The 24,748-nt window shown below is 38.9% G+C and overlaps 1 protein-coding gene across 13 annotated transcripts in view; it reads left to right on the forward strand.

Moving 5' to 3' along the window:
* The window catches only part of LOC121950919 (adhesion G protein-coupled receptor L2-like), a 182,672-nt gene that overhangs the window by 153,143 nt on the left and 4,781 nt on the right, over positions 1-24,748 (forward strand). For 9 of the 13 annotated variants that reach the window (XM_042497038.1, XM_042497037.1, XM_042497041.1 and 6 more), the window contains 11 exons: positions 139-261; positions 3,832-4,037; positions 4,475-4,648; positions 6,040-6,249; positions 8,346-8,566; positions 9,313-9,379; positions 12,575-12,666; positions 14,099-14,267; positions 16,494-16,622; positions 19,018-19,114; positions 20,143-20,268. In XM_042497038.1, the coding sequence (XP_042352972.1) occupies positions 139-261; positions 3,832-4,037; positions 4,475-4,648; positions 6,040-6,249; positions 8,346-8,566; positions 9,313-9,379; positions 12,575-12,666; positions 14,099-14,267; positions 16,494-16,622; positions 19,018-19,114; positions 20,143-20,268 (1,614 nt within the window). The remainder of the gene's footprint in view (positions 1-138; positions 262-3,831; positions 4,038-4,474; positions 4,649-6,039; positions 6,250-8,345; positions 8,567-9,312; positions 9,380-12,574; positions 12,667-14,098; positions 14,268-16,493; positions 16,623-19,017; positions 19,115-20,142; positions 20,269-24,748) is intronic. The other 4 variants (XM_042497043.1, XM_042497044.1, XM_042497049.1 and 1 more) reach the window with 1 other exon arrangement.

Consider the following 24,748-nt stretch of genomic DNA (forward strand, 5'->3'; position numbering starts at 1 on the left):
GAATCTTCACACATACCCTGCTGAGCCTTAACCATACAGCTCTATTAAACACCATGTACTGCCTCTGAGATGTTGAGTAATACATCTCTCTCTCTTTCTTTCTTCTGCTCATTTCTCTCACCTCCCACCATCTCTCAGTGTTGGACGTGTATGTGTTAAGCACCGATGGTCAGGTGCAGGACTTCAGGTTTCCTCAGACAAGCAAGGGTGGAGCATCTCTTCAGCTTTCCTCCAACACGGTCAAAGTCAACAGCAAAAATGGTGAGAAAAACAAATATTTTATCATGGTCAGTTTTCAGCTTTTCTTTTCCTTTTCAGGTTGTTTAATGAGTTGACCGGTGATGGACGTGTTAGTTGTCTTTTGTGCAGTGAAGATGCGGACAGTCACATCAGATACTTTTAAAGTTTGGGGTATACGCTCATCTACAGGGTTTCCCACACATTCATTTATTTTTGGTGGCCCACCATGACTCCTCTGAATTTCAAGCGTGGACACAGATTGTACACACATGTATTTAAAAAGACATTAAAAAACCCCAGAAACTTTGCTGTCGTCATCGAGAGTTAGATGAAAACAAGAACACCACTCTAATATCTGTGCGTTAACTGAGGAACTAAAGGTGTGAAGTAGTTAGCTTAGCTTAGCATAAATGCTGGAAGTGAGGAGAAACAACTAGCCTAGCTCTGTCCAAAACTTAAATACATAAGCAAATTAACATGGTGTATTTTGTGTGCTCAATTTCATGAATATTATAATATCAGAAAGAATTGTAACACTCCATTTCTATTTTCAGTCAGAAATTGCCTCCACGCTAACCAATTTTGTACAGGGAGGAAGAATCAATTTCCCCCTCACCATTCACTAGACACCAACATCTCCAGCTGAATCTAAAGCCACCTTAAATCCACACCAATGCATAGCCATGCCGGCATACTTGTGAAGCAGAGCAAAGTATAAGCAAACTATGATGTTGATTTAAAACTGCCACAATAGCAGCGTCTATTGCGCTCACCATTTTTATTACTGCTCGCTCATTGGTTGCTGTGCACTGCTTGACAATTCTTAATAACAGTTTGACAAGTGTTGGTTCCCCGAGGAGCTTTTTGGATTAATTTTCTTGTCACAATGCCAGACCAATCAGTTAACTCGATGGAGTGTAAAGATTATAAGGTCAGACCCAGGCAAGTCGCGACTGGTTACTTTTGCAAGTTGTAAAACTAGTCCTTTACCAAGATATGATATCTCATTAGAGAGATACTTGACCCTGGATTCTGGGAACAACAGTTTGTGCGTCTTAAATTAAAAAATTAAAAAAATAAAATAAAAAAGATCAAATTGAACACCGAGCTAGTAGAGATGTGTCTTTTATACTTATATTGCAGTATCTTGATTGGCCACGGATGGAAAAAAGGCAGCAAGGCTGCCAAATTTAGCTCTCATGGTTGAAATTCATAATGACCTTAGTGCTGCCCCCTGTTTCCTTTATCAGAAAATACACTCACACACCTGTGGCCTTCAGCAAATAATGGACCTTATTCACAATAGACATTTTGACTTGTCATTCTTGGTAAATGGATCTGCACTTGTAAAGCGCCTTTCTAGTCACCCCACCACTCAAAGTGCTTTTACATTACATGTCACATTCACCTATTGACACACACATTCACGAACTGGTGGCCAATACTATCGCACATAGTGCGACCTGCTACTCTAACCATTCTCACACATATCACACCATCGGGAGCTATTGGGGGTTCAGTATCTTGCACAAGGATACTTAGACATGCAGACTGGAGCAGCCAGAAATCCAACCCAATCTTTAGATTAGCGGACAACCGGCGCTACCTCCTGAGCCACAGACAGGGCCTCTCTAAGTGGAACACAGCTATAATTAATTTTACTGAAGACACCTGTGCTTTTCCTATTAAGACATGTCAAAGTGTCTATTGTGAAAAAGGTCTATAGACCAAGTTGTTCATCATTTTATGGATATGTAGAGTAGTGATGAGTCCATTAAAGCAATATTTAAACATAATCTTAAAGGAATAGTTTGACGTTATTCAAAAGTTTTTTAAAAAATGAAGTAGTTAAGTATCCAGCTTTGCAAATCAAGAATGTGAATGAGCAATTTTCCCAAAGCGTGCGACTCTAAAAATTGCTGAGTGAGTGGTCAATACGAACCAATAATAGCCGGCCTCAAATACAAGCGATGGAAAATAAAGGGTGGATAAACTCCTGGTGCCTGTTGAACTAAGAATAATGTATATTTCCATTACTTTAATTTATTAAATTCAACAATGTAATTATTTTATTTTCACTATTTTGTTGTTCTGGATTACTCATCTCAAATGTGTTTGTTTATTGTTTTTATTGTACTGTATGTTAAAATTTAAAAAATTAAAAACTGTAGTAATGCAGTAAGAGCCACAAGATAGCAGTTACTATATTTCAAGTACCGCACGGGAACCCAGCAAATTTTTCACAATAAAAGCTTTGTTATGAAATAAATTATTTCTGTCTATTGAAATGCTACAGGGCTTTTGATCTGAAACAAAATAATTGCATAATGACATGAGCTAGCTTGCCAATAAATACACAAAATATGTTATATATTTGTGAATTTCCCACTGTAGGACTAATAAAGGATTATCTTATCTTATCTTATCTTATCTTATCTTATCTTATCTTATCTTATCTTATCTTACATGGTTTTCTTGGTAGATTATCCTTTTTCTTATGTTCCATGCCTGTCTCCTGACTCACTGCTTGTCAGGCATCATCTTTCATGTGGGGCAGTTTTGGTTTTTCTTGGCAGCTGGTTAATATGGCAACAATCACAGCCTCCTCCACACATTTCTCTGTATTGATTGAGGCTAGACACCAATAAGAGTTCACCAAAGTTGAACCTCCACGCAATTCGAAGGCGCAAATTTGCTTTGCAACCCAAGAAAATATTTCATTCACCCCGCTTGCATTGGGTGGAAGTGAACAGGAGAATATTCACCAATGTTAATTTCGTGCATGTGTGGCCGTGCCATACATCAGTAACAATTAAGAGAGCAAACAGGAGCAGCTGAGAAAAGAAGAAAATTTCATTCTAAAATATGACCAAATATACTATCAAACAGAGTAACTTAGAAAAACAGCCTCTTTCTAATATGAACCTGCTTCATATAAAGGCACTTTTGAGGTAAACAAATGCCCTGTTCACTATTTGAAAATTTAAGGTACATTTCTTTAGGGCTGGCCCCGGAAAGTCGGAGGCTTGAATTATCAGTCAGAGACCCTCAGTCGATTAAGATTCAAAAGTCAAGCTGTCGTTCTTTTTCTTGCATTTGCGGATGTTTTGGTCCCCAGATTTTGCTGTGGAGTGAGTGCTCTTGACTTTCACAATACTCTTTGCAGTTGTGGACATGCAGGCAGCAGCAAAGAGCGAAACAGAGACCGCACTGTAAGATGAAGACGTGATGAATTTACAGCTCACAGCAAGTTAATAGGATACAGTTTCTGACTTTTGTTTGATATCTAGTGTCGACATAAAATGTTGTTGTGCATTAGCATCTATCATTAGCACAGTTAACTTGTTTATTATATAACGTGATTGCTGCTGTCACACTGAATGTCTCACGGAGCCCATTCAGACTTTAAAACTTTGTGTGGAAAACAAATCAAATCGTCGCACATTTGCACTGAACACCCAAATCCGATTTGACTGGCATAATTCTGAGTCTGGTACAGCCCTGCATTTCATTTCACAAAGTAAATCATTTGTATTTTCCATTCTTTTGCTCCCTCTGTATGTGTAATATTTGTGTTTTTGCCGGTTGCAGGTGTGGCCAAGCTGGTATTTGTACTTTACAAGCACCTGGGTCAGTTCCTCAGCACCGAGAACGCAACACTGAGGGGAATGGGGGACCTGAACAAACGCAACCTCTCGCTCACCGTCAACTCCCACATTCTGTCAGCTTCCATCACCAAGGAGTCCAGCCGTGTGTTTGTAGCAGACCCCGTGATCTTCACGCTGGAGCACCTGGATGTAAGCCTCCTCCTGAGACTCGCCCGGACCACATTATAGAGCCTGGGTGTTAAAATACTGAACCAGCTGCACAGCCGTTTGTAGTGAAGGGCAAACACAGCACTTTGATGGATCATTGTTGTAGAAAAACTGTTGTGAGTAAAAGAGAGGGCATTTGTATTGTGCCAGTGTGCCAACCTTTGTCGGAGCTTGTAAATGTCTTTATTTTGATCTCCTGCATCCCTTTTCTAACAATTCGATTGCATTTAAAGGACTTTAATTGCACAGTTGCTAATAGGTATAGCACAATGTACACATCAGGTTCACTGACATCCTGTTTCTTACAACTAGAGATATGAAATATACAAGGTGTGTTTGTGTACGATCATGCATATTGCAGCGCATGTTCATATATGTTTAATCATCTTTCTCTTTCTCTCTGTGTTTGTGTTTTGTAGAAGGAGCACTACTACAATCCCAACTGTTCCTTCTGGAATTATTCGGAGCGGAGCATGATGGGATACTGGTCCACTCAGGGCTGCAAACTGCTAGAAACCAACAAGAGCCACACTACTTGCTCCTGCAGTCACTTGACCAACTTTGCCATCCTCATGGCTCACCGGGGGAACGTGGTAAGTGGCCCCTCTCGTTTTGTGGCTTGCTCAGGCCATTTTTCTGTCTCAGTTGGTTGTTCTTCCATCTCGCTGACAGATTTGTGCACACACGGCAAGAACAAGAATGGCATTTCAGTGGAGATAATTAGATTATTGCTGGAGGAGAAGGTAAGGGTGGGGGAGGAGGAGGAAAGGAAGCGGGCTGTCACTTTAAAAGAGCGAGATTGTGGATCAGGATAGGAAGTACCGTACCATTATCAGAGGTAATTATATTTTACCTATGGTCCGTGTCTAATATTCCTCCAGGCATATGTCCCTGGGAATCATGAGAAACAGTACAACCTCAGCTTTAACTTATGTTTCCACCCCTCTTGAAGTGGTGTAGGGTCTATTCGGTCGCGAAATGCAATTACAATCCAATTACATGATAAATAGCATGTGCAGCAGGGACCTAGCCAGTTATAAATGTGGGGGATAAGTTTGTGGTTGGTTTAATAATACGTCCCATTTCATGAACTCTGTCCCTGTCATCTGTCTTAACCTCAACCTTAACCACAGCTTGAAACCAGAGCCCTGAGGCTAGGCTTAGCCTCACACCAATTCCCTGCACATCACCTCGACTGCAACTCCTGCCCCCAATAAAAATTACAAATATCACAGGAGGAATTGCCTCACTTTCGGGCCACCCTGTCCTTGAGTGATGTTTTGTATGGTCAAGTCTGCTATTTTCGAATTTGCCTGGTGCCCATCTTGAAATGCGCTCAGTTTAAGATCTGACACACAGTGTGATTTGACCTTAAAAAGGAGAACCCACATGTGGACGTCACATGACGCGGTCCAGATTTTTAAACTGATGTCGCTTTCTGTATCGTGGGCTGCATAATGTGATTTAAGCATGGTTTGAGCGCCAATTGTCATCAGGTATGATCAGGTTAAAGGATCAGTTTTCTGAAGATAATATGAGGCATCAACAGTCTGAGTTTGTCAAGTCAAGTGGATATCTTCCAAAGTTATTGTCTTTTTATTACTGTCGTTCCACTGCAGCTCAACAGGGAACACTGTAGAAGCACGAAGAGGGATTTTGTATTAAAAAGAGTGTAACTTTTTTTAATATAAAGTTAGTTTTCGGACTGTAAACAGTGTAATAATACTGTCTTCTGAAAAAGAGCAGAGCACATGTCCCCTGTGTCCCCCCTGTAAATTACGCTCCTGCTTTGGAAGATATCTACCTGATTTGTCCAACTCATGTAAACTGTGGATTTTATATCTCATCTTTTCCATTAAAAGAGCATTAGGAGGGGGCATTTTTGGGCAAGTTTGAACAGGAGAAATAATCAGAAAACAGCTGTTTCAGTGTACATACAGGCGTATGACTACTGTTATATGACAATGTGTCTGTTTCTCTGTAGGGGGATGGCAGCGTCCATGAGCTTCTTCTCACTGTCATCACACGAATGGGTATCGCTGTGTCTCTCGTCTGCCTCGCCATCAGCCTCTTCACCTTCTGCTTCTTCAGAGGTCTGCAAAGCGACCGCAACACCATCCACAAAAACCTCTGCCTCAACCTCTTCATTGGCGAGCTCGTCTACCTCGTGGGCATCAACATGACAGAACCAAAGGTAAGGCAGAAATTATACTGCAGAGGGTTTTAATGTTCATATTGCTGATGAAGGGGCTCGTCTGCGCTCTTAACCTTTAACCATTTGAATTTTTCATTCAATTTTCCTTGAGTGGCAAAAATCCACAACATATACTGTATATTTTGTATCATGAATACATGAGGATCTATGATGCAGACTCTCATATCCCTTTCTGACAACTCAAACCCAGTTGTGGTTCCAGGCTTGTGCTGGCTAGTTCAACCACAGATACTCTATAACAGAAGTTACCTCATTACAAGCTGCGCCAGTGATACGAAATGGTATTCACTCCCGTCTCCTAAGTGGTCTTGGTCATCTCTCCCCTGCATACCCCAACCTGGTCTGGAGGTGAAGCAAATGTTGTGTGGATGGATTTAATTTGATTCAAAACAATACAACACCATATACAGTACAAATTTAATGTTTGTTCCTCATTTTGCTGCTCGTTTTTATCTAGCTTAATTTCTGATATCCATGGGCGTCAGTTGTTGCTTAATATTGCAAGAGTATATTGCACAAACAAAGACGTATCTCAAACAAAGTTCATTTTCTAGCCTTCTACGAGCTGACTTTCCACACACTAATGAGCCAAGTTATTACATCTCTATAAACGCTACGGTTTCCTAGTAACACCAACACCAACTTCAAGCAACAACAATGGCGAACTACATTTTAACTTTACAATTGTCTCCTGGCTTAACAAGCCTACATCAGCATCCAAACAGGACTTTTCAATCAAATTTGTAGTGCTGGTCGTCATTGTATTCAAGAGGAGGGGATCTACCTAACATTTGGCTCTTCCAGAAACAATTGTTTACGTTCATTAAGTTATTACAATATTCCTGCCCCCAGCCTGTGACATACAAATTTCAAGGTTCTGGCCAACCTGAGTTTGATGCTGCAATATTTTTCTAGTTTTCCTAGCCAGAAGCATTTTTTAAAAAAAAAAAAAGAAGTATATTTTCTGTTGAAATGCACAGATCTGCAGTGGTGGAAAAGAGGTGTGAGTGAAATATTCAAGCAGGACAACTTTTTTTTGGCTGTTTTTTTCTATGACCACATGATTTTATCAAATAGAAATATTCAGTACAGGATTTTATGCATAGTCCTCCTACATCATTTATATCTTTTGAAACTCTGGGATCTTGAGTAAAACTGAGAATGAAATGTTCAGCCTTTGGACGAAGCTTTGTTGTGGAATGTGCATTTTAACGAAAGATCCACCAGTGGATTTTAGGGAAATTGTACATTTTGCGCTACTCTTCTACTTAGTCAGAATGCAGAAAACTCATAAATGTCTTTGTATGTATAATACTGTATGCCTGTTGTTGGCTAGTAATATTAGCATGGCTTAGTTAATGTATCGAATAGTTATAAATCAGTGCCATTTAACATAGAAAAAAAAACATTCTTAAATTCTCAGATAAGTATTTGTACTCTTAGGTCTAGCATTAAAATTTTCACAAATACCATTACCTCATTTCTGAGGTGTTAATAATGTAATAATAATTATGGTTTAAAAAATGCCATTTTATCATGTTAGTGGTTGCCTTTTTACACATCCAGCAGACATGGAGCAGCATTAGCATTCATTTGGGGCAGTGTTTCTGTCCACTTGATAAATGTAAGGCCAGTATTTACTCTTCTTTAGCCCTGATTTTATCTCCTGAGGGAACGATTTGGCTCTTTGGCAGCTAAATTATCCACTCTGTTCACTGGCAGTTAATTAAGTTTGTCTACGTTGTAGGCAGGTAGTAGGTTCATCAAATGGTTTTTAACAGCTGCCTGTTACTGCAGAAGACTATGGAGCTGAAAAATGCTCAGAAAGCTCAAACAACCCCTTTCACATTATATGCAGTTGTTAATTCCAGTCAAAAATATTGATCGGAGCAGCCTTGAGCAGAGCCAGTCCTTAATAGAAATTGTAATCTGACTAAACTGGCTAACATCACCAGTCAGTGAACTTTTTAACTCTTATCAAAAACATAAAACAGTCACATTCAACTAACCCCAAAATTTCCCTTTGAACAGATCTATAACTTTGTGTATAATGTCTGCGTGTCTCTTTCTGTCAGCTGGTGTGCTCCATCATCGCTGGTGTTCTCCACTTCTGCTTCCTTGCTGCGTTCGCCTGGATGTGTCTGGAGGGCGTGCAGCTGTACCTCATGCTGGTCGAGGTGTTTGAGAGCGAGTTCTCGCGCAGGAAGTACTACTATGTCTCTGGATACCTCATCCCGGCAGTGGTGGTGGGCATCTCAGCAGCCATCGACTACAGAAGCTACGGCACACAGAGGGCGTGAGTGTGACATCTTTGTAGAAATTCTTTTTTTTTTTTGTGGGATAAAATTGAGAAGCATTAGTCATCCCTTCTGCCCCATATATGTGCTAATGATAGTAATATCACAAAAAGTAGTCTATCTCTGCCCCCCTGCTTAATTTCAAGAGGCTGTGAGCAAAGCTGCTACATTAATGAACGTGCTGGCTAGCTGCTCTGGCCTGCTGGGTTTTTATTCTTTGCATGAGGATAATTGCCGTCCTTGTCAGTTAAAAGTTTATGCACTTCTCCGCTGGTCTTCATCCAAGCAGCAAGCTGTATGATTTGTAAGACTGCAGTCCTCTAATTTATGGAATTTAAGCAAATGCTTTTTTCAAACTCAATTTTATTGCTGTACTCCTCACTTCATTACTGTTTCCTGGCGATATACACAGAGTGAGGTGCAATTTGTTCCTGAACTGTCTACAATACATTGTTTACTGTTCAGAGTCTCAGTATACACAGTCAGACATCCCACATTTGTAGACATTTGCAGACCGTGAAGTCATGAGTCCAATAACCGCTGCCTTCTAGACTGCAGCCTCTCATGGCACGAGGCCAACGCTCCCTCAAGGTCGGGTTTTCTTCTCTGTGGTCAGAGGAGTCTCTATTCTGTTGCTGTGGCCTATCATCCCGCCAGCTCTGCTGGGCCCTGATCGATGAGACACAACTATGTTTTGGCAATGCGATGATTTAATGAACTGAATATCACCTTTTGTGACCTGCAGATGCTGGCTGAGGGTTGATAACCATTTCATCTGGAGCTTTATCGGACCTGTAACCTTCATAATCGTGGTAAGTTATAATGTTGCGCACGCGTGTGATAACTTTTTTTTTCCTTTCAAAGAAAATCTTTGAAAACAGTTTATAGATTTTCTGTCTCTCTGTACTGGCAGCCTCTTAGCTGTGCTTTCTCAGATCAATTTGCATGAAAGGAAAGTGGTCCCATTATAGCTGACATGAGGACATCAGTGTCCACTCAGCTGTGAAATCCTCTGAAATCAGAATTGGTGCACAGCAACAACTTAAAGCTGTTTGGTCCTTGCTGTACATCTAGAGAATACTCCCCTCCCGCAATCAGGAGGAGAAATCGTCTCAGGCATGAAGGTCATTTGCTCAGTGGGAAAACAAGGGTGATGGTGGTGGAGAGGAGGGGGTGAACATGGAAGTAATGAGTGGGTGGGCCAGACAACCATTACCACAGCTCATAGCCCTGCTGAGGATCATGACACGTCCCCAGCCAATCCCAGCACATGGACATCTCCATCTTCACCTTTTAATATTTTATGTGTTGCACTGGGTGTTCTCAGTGCACGCGCACACACAGTCACACATGCATACATGCAGGAATGCATGCATACAGCCCTAAACAAACACTCACCGTGTATCCATAAAGGCGTATATGGTAACACGTGTGTAAATCTGTCCGTAAGCTGTAAATACATGCAAAAACTAGGGAAGTGCTGTGTCAGCGGTGCTGTTTTTTTGCGCTGTATTTGGCAGAGAAGTGAGAGACCTGAATATTGTAGAGGACGGCCCCCTGGAGATCGGGGGGGGGGGGCCATATGTAGTTTGCCTCAGCTTTCTGCAGAGTGCCTCCCTGCCTGTCTGTCCGTCCGTCTGTCTCATCGGATCTGTGTCATCACTTGCGTCTGTGTTAAATGCATCTCCAGCCACTCGACTCATGCGGACGTAAATCGGCCCCAGTGGCTGCAAGACAAAACTCGGCATTACTCTAAGCTGTGATCTAAAAGCCTCTTTCGGTCGTCTTAGCCACTCCTTTTTCTTCCATCTTTTCCCCTGCTGTTGCTGGTTTCCATCTGCTTTCCACTCGCACTCTCTTTGTTTCCATTTAAAGAGCTTTTTTTTCTGTTGCCTTGTAGTGTTTCACGATGCGCCCATATGGGATAATAATTAAGGATCTTTTTGCCTATTTGTGAGAGTAGAATTGAAAATGAAGTATTTGATAAACTGAGACTACATGGAGATCATTAGGCTTTGTTATCTTGCCAACTTTTTTTGTCTTTTGTTTTCTTTTGTGTATAGTCGATTGGTCACACTTTCAAAACGCACACCCTGAGTAGATAGGGGATACAAGTTTTTAAAAACATAAAAAATCTGAACATATACTTTCATTCCATTGAATATTTACAGAAGTGCATTTCAAAGGTTTAATATGGTATCGGGCCAAATCGAAGCTCATCTCCTCCCTTTCCCTCGGTGGCGATGGGCCCTCCAGTGCTTAGAGAGTCATCCCGAAAGTATGGAAACCTCCCTAGATGTATGGCTTGAATCACTTAAATGTTTTTCCTGGCTTCAATAAAAATTGTTTCTAAAATATGGCACTGAGCTCCGTACTTTCCTTTTTGTGTTTTTCTGGAGCTTTTTGTCCATGATACATCAGGTCGGTTTGGAGTCCATCGGATATACATTCTTGTATTCAATGAGGATTTGCACTTTGGGATCGACTATAATGTCAGACAAGAAAAGAAACGTTCAGTGCAGCTTATGTTGAAGGCCATGCTGTGTGAAGTAGACCGAAGCTTTAAACTCTCACTGTTGTTTTTCTCTTTGGAAGTTGGTGTACTTTATGATCTGCACTGAGGCATTAAATTTTTATGTTTCTCCCGTTAAGGTATGCTGGTGTTGATGCTCACTATAAGAGCCAAAACCACTAAAGATTATTAATACTTAAAGTCGGTGTGAGGCACGACTATGGGTGGTAGCAACTAGTGCTGGGGCCTAACTAGGAACATTTACACAAGTGCTGTACATCAGTACAAATTTCACACACTTTAATATATTTTTTTTTATATCTTTTTATTATTTTAACATTGTGCTTTTTACTCCACTACTATTAATTGACAGCTTACAAATGAAGAACACATGAAGAGCTTTTAGAATCCTTTGTTTTTGATTGAACCGCCCAACATGATGTACAAATAAAGGGTCGGGTGGGGAATAGATAAAGCCCAGTATCACAATATTTATGTGGGCATATGGTATCGATACACAGATGCCAAGTATTTTTTTAAATATTAATATTAATATAATAATAATTACAATAAAAATAACATTATTTGTAATACATTTGTTATATAAAACAGATAAAACAGATGTTGGCAAAGTTTTCCGTTGGGATAATAATTTGCATATGACATAAGTTATTAAGACTTGTGGTGATAACATTGTGAGGCCCACACCTCGTACAAGTACAGTCAAAACAGTTAGTTAATTAATCGATTAGTTAATTGACAGGAAGTAAATTGAAAATTATGATGATAATAGTCAGTTTTTCTTGCAGAATTCAGTCCAGATATTTTATGGCTCCATATTTTTAAATGTGAATATTTTCTGCTTTGTCTTACAATAATTTGTAAATGTATTATGATCATTATTTTGAGTTTTGAAGTAATTGTGATTCTCATTATTTATTCATTTTTTTAAAATCCTGTCATCAACCAATTAATAAAGAAAATAATTCAAATTGAAAGTGGTCATCAGTTGAAATGATTTAAAAAAATGAGCGCCACCTCAACCAGCTACAACAGTAAAATGTTGCTTACGCATTAATGAATGAGTGGTACTAATCTTATGATATATTATGGTAAAGATACCAGCATGCATGCTATTCTTTCATGACCATCAAAGCCTGGCGGCACAATATCATAAACGTCACTCACTGTGACTCAAAGATCAGAAAAAAAACTTTCTTAGCTCTTCTTAGCTGTTTTGTAGACAACATCCTGATATGTCAACTGCCACCACCAGTATGTAAAAAAAAGGACCTGTCCTGAAAGTTGTTATAGTTTGTACATTGAGTATAAGAAGCGGTACTGCAGGACTTTTACTAATTATGGAGTATTTATTGAGTGTGATATTAGTACCTTTACTAAAGTAAAGGATCTTTGTCCAGCTGCTGTCAGCACCAGGAATTGGATGCCTTTCTAAGTGCAGTCTGTTAACTGTGATACGTGTCTGTTTTGACAGGTCAATGTCATCTTCCTGGTGGTCACGATGTTCAAGATGGTGAAGCACTCCACCTCCATGAAACCAGACTCGTCCAGACTTGGGGGCATCAGGTGAGGGCTGTCACTGTGGGAGATTAGCTGGCTGCACTGTGGTTTGTTGAGAGTGTGTGTGTGTGTGTGTGTGTGTGTGTGTGTGTGTGTGTGTGTGTGTGTGTGTGTGTGTGTGTGTGTGTGTGTGTGTGTGTGTGTGTGTGTGTGTGCGTGCGTGCGTGTGGTATATCGAGCAGGGTTGTTGGTAATATGCACCATTACTGCCTTTGCCTCCTTCCTGAAAATTTCAAAAGCCGCTTTCAACCAACAGGTTTATTTGATTTCCTCTTCTCTTAAACCCGACCATGCCAATATTTTTCCCTTTCAGATTTTATTTCGGTCCTTTCAGAGGGTGCTTTTTTGGTTCTCTTTATGATTTCAGTATTTGCACTACGCAGGGTTATATTGCCTGTTCTTCATAACTGAGTTTCTGACCTTTTGGGTATCTTTGCGCTCCTTTGCTGGCATAGTTTACAGGCTTCCTTGGAAGACGGATTCAACCACATGACTTATAGATTTAAAGATGGTGAAAACGGGGAGGAAAAAAAGACCCCTCCTCCATCTTTCTGCTTCAAGTGAGCTGCATTTGCTCGATAAAAAGACAAGTCCCTGTCCATTTCTGTGCCTGGATTCTTGTTCGACAATGTGTTTTGAGGGCAGGCCAACATATGTTATGTGGGCGCTTGATTTTAAGGCAGCCACTCTGTTTTCGGTCCAAAACAAACACAAAAAAAATACAAAGAAAAGCATAGAATTGGCTTCAGTTTTGTTTTAGCACGGAGAAAGCCCATATTTGTGGATGCTGGATTTCACACATTATCTTAAAAATTAAAACTCATTAACTGTCATTAATTAGGGTCTACCTCAGATCCCCCTTCTGTTTAGTTTTTCTGTCAAAAGTGAAATAATTGGTGGCACTTAGTGTAATTATTTGGACTAAATAAATAATTATTGTTAAAAAAGCACCAAAAACTAGACAGCCAGTTGAATCAACCATCACTCTCATTTTTCTGTGGATCCTCTCTCAGTGACAAGTTGTTGTCCCATTTCTTCCCTCTTCACCATATCTCTCTCAGCGTGACTCATTGCTCTCTTGTGTATCAATAACGAATAGCCATCGTCATTGAAACTGACTGTGAAGTTATCTTATTTCCTCTAAGCTTTCCTGGAAGCCGCCGAGAAAACCTGCTGTGTTTGCAGTCTCTTTAGCCAACAACTCCAAGGAAGACCAAGGAAATATTTTTTGACTCAGTGTCAAATACCAAGTGCACATTCATTCCAAAACTTTGTATCAGCATTTATACACCATGACGCCGTGAGTGAAACTTGTCCGATCGCAAAATAGCATCTGCTATTTTTTTAACAAGCTGCTGTCCAGGAGCCGAGAAACCAAATGAGATCTCCTGCAACTTTACTGTTTCAAGTTATTATCACTGTTCTTTCTGTTTCGCAGGTCGTGGGTTTTGGGAGCGTTTGCCCTTCTTTGTTTGTTGGGGCTCACATGGTCCTTTGGCTTGTTTTTCCTCAATGAATCGTCCATAGTGATGGCTTACCTCTTCACCATCTTCAACACTCTGCAAGGGATGTTCATCTTCATCTTCCACTGCCTCCTTCAGAAAAAGGTCAGATTTCATTCTTCTGAAATGATCAAGGTGACATTTCTCTGTCCATAGGGACAAATAAAGTAATTTTGATTTCTTTTCATTTTGTAAAGGCCTTGTACTTTGTTGATGACTGTTTTGAGTTGAGTGTTGTATTTACCTCTTCAGTATTGAAGATGAGGGTTCACCCTTAATGTGTTTTCCAAGGCTTTGAATAAAATAAAAAGAATGAATAGATGAATGGGAAATTTGTCTTGGAAATTAAGGCTGCTGCATAAAAATATGTACGTAGTGCAGAAACAGAATATGTGCAACACTGCCCCTGTCATGTGTCTCCTCCTGTATTTACTTGGGACCATACAGCGTCTACCTGATGGAAGCAATTTTAACTCAAAATAGAGGAGATGGGAGGGGTCTGCGATCATTTTCCGAGCCTTTTTAACTATAATCAAATAAAAAAATTAGTTTTGGATGACCTCTAGCTTACCTGGCAGAGTGTGTGCCCCAAATAGGCTGAGTCCTTTGCAGCAGCCAAGGTTCGATACTGACCTGAGGCCCTTTGCTGCATGTCATCCCTCCTCTCTCTCCCACGTTTCCTGTCTAAATAAGGCAATACTGCCAAAAATTATAATCTTAAAAAATGCATCAATTGTTTTTACTTTAACAACAGATTTTATGAATGATAAATGGACTGCACTTTTCTAGTCACATTTACTGACTCACACACACATTGACACACCGGTGGACGAGGCTGCTGTTGTCTGTGGCTGGTGCCACCTGCTACTCAGTGACCAATCACACACACTTACACACCGATAGTGCAGCATCTGGAGCAATTTCAGATTAAGTATCTTGTCCAAGGATACTTCGACATGTTGAGGAGGAGCCAGGGATCGAATTGCTGATCTACCAATAAGTAGACGACCCACTCTACTAACTAAGCCACAGCTGATGAATGAATAATAAGCTGTTTATGAACCAAATTGCAAACAAAATGGGGGGAAAAAGCTTCTTTTATCTTTTTAAATATGAAAAATTTGCTGATTTTATTTTTTGGGTTTATTTTATAAGTATGTAAATATATATATTCTTTAAGTTTTGGAAGAAAAATAATTTTGAAAATATCACCAATTGTGTCATTTTTCACTATTTTCTCAAATTGTATTGACTAAATAAATAAGGAACTGATCCCCCAAAGTCTGACAGATTAATCTACAGTGTAATGGATTTATCAGTTAGTCACTGAAAAGAAAATTATTCAGCAACTATTTTCTTAATTAATGAATCATTAAAGCCAATTTTCAAGCAAAAATGCTTCTCTAATGTGAGATTTTCTTCATTTCTTTTTTTTAATGTTGATTAATTTATTTATCAGATAAGATCAAATAAATACAGTTTCAGTAAAATGGAATACTGTAAGCTCCTATTTTGTGCATTTAAAACAAATTACGAGGTAAAAAAATCCTCATAGAGTTAACTGAGGTTTTGGGGTTTAAAGTTTCTGGTCAAATCCGTCCCATCACCTGTTGCTCAGGAAAATTTTCTGACGTATTGACAAAACAATTAACTGATAAATCTGTAAAATAAAAGCAATGTGGTGCAGCAGAGCAACCTTTTGGGTGTTGTTACATTTCACATTAAAATAAATCAATATAAATCTATGCATTCTGTAGATAAAACAATCCAGTTAATGAATTGAGTACCAGTTAATATAGCCTACACGTCCAAAACCCCAAATAACAAACTTCATCTTCACTTGACAAATCTCAATATGCACACAGTCTGCTGGCATGCAACAAAAATGCTTCAAAGATGGAGGTTGTGTTGCAGGTAAAAAACTCGCCCACATTGTGTATGTCGACTGTTACTGTCATAAAATTCAAACATGCCACTGACAAGAATGTCTGTTTCTTTCCAAATCTATCTAATCATTGTACTGCAGGTGGGATCTGTAAATATTTATACTGCAACATTTTGACATTTTACACGAGCCATTTCATGATACTTAACAAATTCTTACTCAGCAACACTTCACAGACACAACACATCACAGTGCTTCCTCTCTACAACATTTCGGCATGTTATCACAGTGCTTTGTTATTGCTGTCCTTACAGATATGGCATTTAAACTGCTGTCAGCTGGATGGCATTTGATGAAGATTTAGGGATTTGCATCTCTCATGGGAAGGGGGGGTTTGTGTCGCTTTCTGAGTGCTCAGTCATTCCTGATCTTTTGTTCCTCTGTAGGTCCGCAAAGAGTACAGCAAATGTTTCCGTCAGTCCCAGTGCTGCGGCGCGCTGCCATCTGAGGGTCCCCACAGTGCAGCCAAGACAGCTACGTCTCGATCCACAGCCCGCTACTCATCTGCAACACAAGTACGTGTACACCTTTGGGACACAGATACATCGGGGTTTAGGATTTAAAGAAAACGTATGAAAAGCTTTGTGTGTAAATTAAATCTAGTTAATTATATGTCAGGGGTTTTTTTGGACAATACGCCTAGTGATATTAGGTTTTGAATTTTACAAAAAAACCTATGAAAATACTAAAACCAACAAAAAGCTAGTGGAACTTGATTGAGGGCATACATTTTTTTTTAATCAAAAGGTAAACGTAACAAGACTATAATGTGACAACAAGCACTTTTCTCTTCTTCGTAGTAGAGAGCAAGAGAATGAGCGAGAGATACCAATGTATGTATACTGAATGAGTATTGGGGCAGTTTCAAAAATTCAGAATCGATACATAGATGAATGAGTATCTTTGACAACACTATAATGAACTCATCCTGCTAACAACTATTTGTCTATGCAGCCAAAAACAGACACGCTTCTTCACTCTTTTCTCTTCTCTGCACTCATAGACCTCCATAATTGTTTAAAACTCATAAATGAGTCACACTGTTGCAGTGGGTGACGCATTCCTTTATTATGATGAACTTAGGCGCTGCAGTTTATTTTGAGGTAATCCCATTTACACAAAATTGGTGGTGTAAATAATCACAGTAGCACCAAATGTGTATTCAGTTGTAGCTGAAAATAGTCCTAAATAAATGCACCATTCACTCATAATAATAATAATCACAGTAGCACCAAATGTGTATTCAGTTGTAGCTGAAAATAGTCCTAAATAAATGCACCATTCACTCACTAACGCAGTGGCCACGGCGAAAGTGGCAAAATAGAATACATTAAAATACATAATAAAATACACACAACATTAAAATTCATATGACATTAATTAGACATTAAAAGCAGTTTTTTGTAACATTTGATTAAACACTACAGTGCCCACATGTTTTAGGAATTTAGGAGGCCTTTTCAAACTCTGAAAGTATATATTTATAACCCACCTGTAAAGATTTATGTTCTGACGAACAAATGGCCTTGTGGCTTAGAGCTACAGAGAAGCTGGGGAAATAGGACAGACTAGTTTTGGTCTTTGCACAAGATTTTCTGACATTAGAAAGTACACATCAGTGTTATCCTTTAGTAAACATAATTGTAAAGCTGAGCTTCTATATGGTTTCACACCCATTAATTTATTTGTGGTAGCCTGCCACGATTGAAACATCTGCTGCCACAAATAGATTTTCTGTTTTTGGAACTAGATCATGCATTAGGAGCATAGTTGAAATATATATGAATATATATATATATATATATATATATATATATATATATATAATGTATTAATTTAAGAGAGACCATACACAGTTTCAAACATAATTGTTACCATTTGATGCACCGTACCAGATTATATCTTAGAGCTTTGCATCTGCATCGATACTGTTTGGTTATTTATAGCACCAAACTCTCAGAGCACAAAACGTACTCTGGGCACAGATGGAGCAGTAGAAAATGTAACTAAAGCTTTCATTGTACTGGGTCTAAAAGTTTGCATTCACTCACAGAAACTGGTCCTCTTATCTATCAGTCAGTTTTGAACAGATAGACCACAAGGGAAAAAAACTCAAAATTTAAAGAGGGGACACAGAATGATACAAAGGGACACACACATTTAAAAGAAAAACAAAACAAAAGTAGGCTGTCGTCCTCACCCACCATCATCAGCTACTGCCAGATGTACACTGAGCCATGTTAAACTGCAATGTAACTATCAAACAAAAAATAATTATCATTATTATTACTATGCACAGTTTAAGGATTTCAGTAGAAACTTGAAACTTGCAGCACTTTCTGTCTCATTTCAGCCTTTACTCTTTTCTAAATTCTATGACTGTCAAGGTCATGTAACAAGGGTTGGGAATGATTTTTGTTTTACAGGTCAGTAAAGCCAGCAGACAGACAGCATTCATATATTTAAACTTTCCCTTTTAAATAATCTATTATACCTGTTGCCATGAACTATTTAAAAAGCACGAAACTAAGATAATTTTTTGAAAAGATGAAAATATTGGATGAATTGGACAGACGGGTCTTTGTAAGATCTATCTTAAGAGCACTTCTGGGAATTTGTTGGCGGCTTCTGCTCTAACTATCCAGAGAAAAGAAGAGCTGCTCTGAGACGATCTCTCAAATTACAAGCTGTAAGATTCATGCAGTATCCATTTTTGGCATCGGTTGGATAAAAAGCAGGTGCGGAGGCTTTGTTTCATCGTAGCATGACCATGTCATCAAGCAGGGGGTTAGTTGAATCTTGTATACAAGTGTAGGGTCACAAAACCCCTGTAGCTACTCAATCCAGAGCCTTGAATAACAGCGGCACCATGTCGAGTTCTGATCAATGGCTGCTTTTCCCTCCACCCAGAGCCGCATCAGGCGGATGTGGAACGACACTGTGAGGAAGCAGTCGGAGTCCTCCTTCATCTCAGGAGACATAAACAGCACCTCCACACTCAACCAGGGTAAGCAAGACTTTCTTCCAGACGAGACACATACGCCATTCTGTTTGTGAAGAAGCTCTGAATTCACAATAAACACATCAATGGATGCGGCTTCCGTGGCTCTGCGGCAGCTGGGAAAAAAGGAAGATAAGACCTGATTTAATGTTGTATTTCTTTAGTAGTAAGCTCTAAAAAAAAAAAAATGTTAAATGCTGCCTGTGTACCAAAGTTCACAGCATTTTTCCTTGCTCGCTGGAATCACGTAAAAAGCGAGAGACAGAAGAGATATTTAGTGTGGCACAAATGTTACTGATGAGGACTCGAGTTCAAAAGCCAGTGAGTCTGACTGTGCTGCAGCCGCGCTAACTCATCTTCACCCTGGAGTGATTGTCGGGATGAAGGTAGAGGTGGAGGAGATGAGCAAAGTCAGGCTGAGGTCAGAGCAGGTTTTGGGAGTGATCCCGGCATCTCAGGCTGCAGACTCTGCCAGCGCAGATTTGGCTGTAGTTATGAATTAGCTTCATTTTTTTTTCTACTCGCATGCCAGCGCAAAGTTTCTTAGCGGTCCGTCCAAATGACTGAGGATAGTTATTACATTCTTGGGGATTTACACAAGCATGTTAAGGATGATAGGGATACTGTATTATTCATGGCAGGCCACTTAGACATGTTTTGTCTAGTGTCTCGACTGGATGAGTTTGTTTGGATGAATATGTTTCACGTAAACACTGGAGTTGATTGTGTTGCTATGCTTTGGTCAACACTCGTCGTGATAATATTGTTTGTCAGTTACATCAGCTGACTGTTTGGATAATGTCTTGCTCTGACCAACGTTTCTATGGCTGCTTTGTGTCCATAATAGAAGGCAGACGGGTCATAAATCTTTTGCGGTGTCAGATTTTGGACAGCAAATGTTAGTGTTTGTTTATGTCGATGGCTACCCAGCGCACCACCACAGACCATGAAGTACAGCACCTCCAGCTCTCTTTCCTCTGCTGTTATTTTCCCTCCTGATTTCTCTCCCTCTCTCTCTCTTCCTTTTATTTCAGGGATGACTGGCAACTACCTCCTAACTAACCCTCTTCTCCGAACCCACGACACTAACCCTTATAACAACCTGTTGGCAGAAACAGTGGTGTGCAACACCCCCTCTCCACCGGCCTTTCACTCCCCAGGTGCACATCCACCCTCCACTTTTATTCTTACATCGATTTGTGTGTAGGTGTGTGTGTGTGTGTGTGTGTGTGTGAGTGAGTGTGTTTTAAAGCAAAAGTTCAGCAGTTTGGAAAATACATTCATTGGCTTTCTGGGGCGGCATAACATGAGGTGATCGATTCGACTCTCATGTCTGTCTCTCTCATGTTAGATATATAATCTTAGCTTAGCATAAAGACTGAAAACAGGAGGAAACACGTAGCCAAAACTAACAAAATCCTCCTCCTCAAATGCTCAATAATTATATAACTTGTCATATCTTGTTTGTTTACTGCATTCAAAAATGAGAATTTGACGGTTTACGAAAGTGGGTTGAGTGCTGGATTATTTTTTGGACCAGATCAGTTGCTTGGCAACCAACAGAGACTCAGAGACGTTATTGGTCACAACCAGTGTTTGAGTCCTTTCTCAAAAAAAGTTACTTTTTGAAAAAAAAAGTGCAGTATTACTTAATCTCTCCCTGTAGAAAACATTTCTTATACTACTCATTGCATCACTTTTTGGGTTTCTTAGCAACATTGTGTGAGATGCATTGTAACTGTAAGATGTAAACGAGAAACACTACCTGAGTTAAGAATCCCAATATATTATTTACATGGCCAAGAAAAGTTCAATCAGTTTCTGTGAACGTGAGTTACTCCCTCAAAACCAGAAACCAGAGAAGTCTTAAACCTGAAAGATGTTTTCGATGTCACGGAGAGCAGCCAGGGAAATGCTCTGAGGATAAACCACATCACTGCGGCGTCCCGCTAACAACAACAAACACTTCCAGGTAGACAGTGTGCAGCTGATTACAGTTATGAAAATATGTAAAACTGGCAAACTTGTTTATTTCTGTTGTCATTTTTATCCTTAACTGTAACATTAAAAGATGTAAAGTTAGTCTGACCTGTGGACAAGGCCGCAGCAAAACATGTTTAAGCCACCTAAAAAAAAATCTAAGTAAGTTTAAGTGTGTGCTATATTTGAATATTTGGTCCGCTTCACCTCAAACATTAACCAATCAGTGTAGCAGCAGACCAGCAGCTCAGTGTTCTGTTAAGTTAAATAACTGTTTTTGCCAATGGAGTTTGGTGACTTTGATGTAATAGCCTAAATAACCTGCTCAAAAAGGAAAAGCGATGAAAATATTTTAAATAAGCATACACTTGATATTGATTTTTGTTTTTTTTAGGTGGCTAAAAACTACCTAAACAGGGCAGCGTTTGATTTGATTTTATGTGCGTTATGTGAGGATTTTTTGTGCGGGGGTTGTTGTGAATAGGCATTGTGATTCAGTCTAAACAAGAACAATTTCTGTTTCAGAACTGAGAACAGTGCAATAGAATAAAGCTCATTTTGGGTATAAAAAGCAAACAAAGAAAACATTATGTGGAACCACAAAATCAGGCTCCCATTCATTGTCTATGGAGTATGTTTTGGCACTCTAGTTTTTTGATTTGGGAAAGAGTTATTCATGTTCGCTAATACCAATTTTGAAAATTGGCATAGTTCCCCTTTAAAATAACGTTAAAACATTACATATGGCATTATATCAGCACAAAACTAGGCTCAATAGGAGAATCAAGTGAGCACTTGCAGTTGGCTGTAACTGCCTAAAAAACTGTCAATGTATTAAAAATAAATTCAAAGAGATTGGCCTTCATTACACCGCCTTATACAAATATGAAAAATCATATATCAGTAGGCCTCAAAACAGTATAAGAAACTGGCCTTCCTAACACCATTGGATGATGACAGACGTAAAGCGGAAAAAGAAAACTTCTTAGATGGTATATGAAGTGAATTTATTTGCCAAACACACTTGATTTGCTTGCTCACCAAAACATGGCTTTATAGAAGAAGTAGGACAAGAATCAGACAAGAGATCTTCACTTATTTGTCTATATAATAGTTTGTGGTATCTCAAATGATTTGTGATATATATTTGATTCATTCATTATGCTTGTATGGTCTTGTTTTTGTTGTTTCTGGTTACTTTTCATGGACGCATTCTGTGTCCCCCATATGGGAATATCAGAGAGCACCATGCAGCTCTGCTCTGATTGGCCTGATTGTTTCAACCTGAGAGAAGTTTGACTCTCAATCAAGCAGATCACAGTCACCTGTGAGGTGAATGTGCTTGTGCCTATATATTGCTTGTTCTGCTCTGCAATGGTGGTTTGACACTGCCAGATGAAGATCTCTGTTAGTTTGAAATGTTGCCTCAATGAAAATTACTGGGAGCTTTTAGTACAGCGTGCAGATCTCCTGCCTGATTCTTGCCTTAGTCTGATATTTTTGATCATAGCTCCTGTAGAAGTTTTTGGATGTGTGTACCCTCCACCCTGCTTGGTCTTTATCACAGACTGGTCCAGCGTATTTGACATGTTTATCACTAAAACAGTGGTGATGTCTCATAAGGAGGAGTCTGTCAAATTGTTTGTCAGACATCCTTTTGTCCTCAGAGTCTGCACAAGATTTCTCAGGCTTAAGAGCCTCTCCACAGGCACACTGCACGCTTGTTGTCGGCATGTTTGATCATTTTTTATCTGCCCATTATGCAGATAATTGAAGAATTTATGTAACACAAGTAACGACATAATTGTTTGATTCATAGCTGTAATGTGATTACTGAATTTAGGAACTGTAAAACATTACATGGCTGTGTTAAAGATAAATGTAATGTGATTACAAGTTTCCCCCTGCCAATAAATAATCCAGCACAAAATCAATAAAAAATAAAGAAAAATAAATAATGATAAAAAATAGCTTTATTTATACAGCACATTCATGCTGAAATGCAGCCTTTATCTGGATTTAATGCAGTGTTTAAATCCAGATAAGAAGAAAAAAAGGCAAATATAGCTATAGCAATAAGTGAGAGAAAAACAAAACAAAACTAACGATGTTGTATTGGTAACAATACATTAAAACTTTAACAATGATACCAGTAAAATTAACCCAAATTGAAAGCTGAATTAAAAAGATTGGTCTTTTCTTTTTTTTTCTTTGATAATTCCAAGGGGGTTGCTTTTCTAAGATCTGAGGGGAGGGAGCTTCACATTTCTTTTGGAAGACTTTAGGAACTTCTGAAAGAATGGCAGTGGAAGATCTGAAGGTTCTTGTTGCAACTTATATAAAAGGCAGTCACTGATATATGAAGGTGCCAGATTATGCAAGGCTTTGTAGATGACTCAAAGGACTTTAAAATGAATTTTGAAAGATACAGTCAGCAGGTGCAGTGATGCAAGCAGAGGTCTGTTTTTTTGTTGTTTTTTTTAATTGTATCGGTCAAAATTCTGGCTGCAGCATCCTGAATTGATAGTAATATTCTTAGGCGTTGAAGGAGACCAGTGTGAGAGCTGCAGTAATCTAATTGCTTTGTGATAAAAGCTTGTACAGCATTTCAGCATCGTTCTAAATTGAGAGCGGACAGATTTTGGCAATGTTCCTCAGTTTTCGTAACCTTATTAAAATGAATAAATAAAAATAAAATCAAAGTCTAAAATCACTCCTAGATTTGTAAATTGCATTTTAATCTGTTTGGACGGGATAGCAAACACTGAGTGTAGTCTCTGTCTTTCTGCCTTTGGAACAAGTAGAATTTTTCTTTTCTCCTCATTGTTTTTTAAATATACGCATCCAAATGCTGATATTAGTAGGACAGTTTAAAAGAGCATTTAAAGTACTGGTGTTTTCTGACAAAACAGAGATATATAGTTGTGTGTCATAAGCATAACAGTAATTATTTTATTTTATTTTTTTACCTCATCTTGTGATTTAAGATGTGTACAGTAATCACCAGTGAGTGAACATATAAACATGACAGCACATATCTGACCATCCCTACCCTCCACCCCAGTATAACCAATTAAACACAGACAAATAAAACCAAATGATAAACAAAAATATATGCTGTATATAAATTGACATACATGCAGATATATACACATATACGTACAAAGGCAGAGATCAAATTATATTATGTGCTTTATTCCTAGTGTATCTGTATCCAAAAAGTTTCATGGCCAGAAATTGTCCAAGTCCAATCACAACTTGTGGTTTTCCAAGCAAGAAATAACGGTGATAATTGACATTATGCTGACAAATTGTGTTGGCAAGAGGGAGCATAAAGAAAAAAGAAAAGGACCCAAAATACGTTCTTGAGGAACACCGTAATCAGTATTCATATTCAGTGTCAAATGTTTGAGACATAAAATCACCAAAACTAGCAGAAAAATCTTTGTGACATGTGAAAGCAAAACCAGGCAAGCACTGTGCCAGAGAGAAATGGCACATTATTTGTTTTGCACTTAAGTTTTCATATGGATTAAACAAACAAGATTAAACCTATTTTTAGTAGCAAGGGTGGGTGTCTCTCATATAAATGATAGATTTTTTTTTTTAAACATTAAAAATCTCGTTGTGACTCTGACACATAATGCATTATGTTGAGAA

The sequence above is a fragment of the Plectropomus leopardus genome, chromosome 12 (assembly GCF_008729295.1).
Source record: "Plectropomus leopardus isolate mb chromosome 12, YSFRI_Pleo_2.0, whole genome shotgun sequence".
In the NCBI taxonomy this organism is placed as follows: Eukaryota; Metazoa; Chordata; class Actinopteri; order Perciformes; family Serranidae; genus Plectropomus; species Plectropomus leopardus.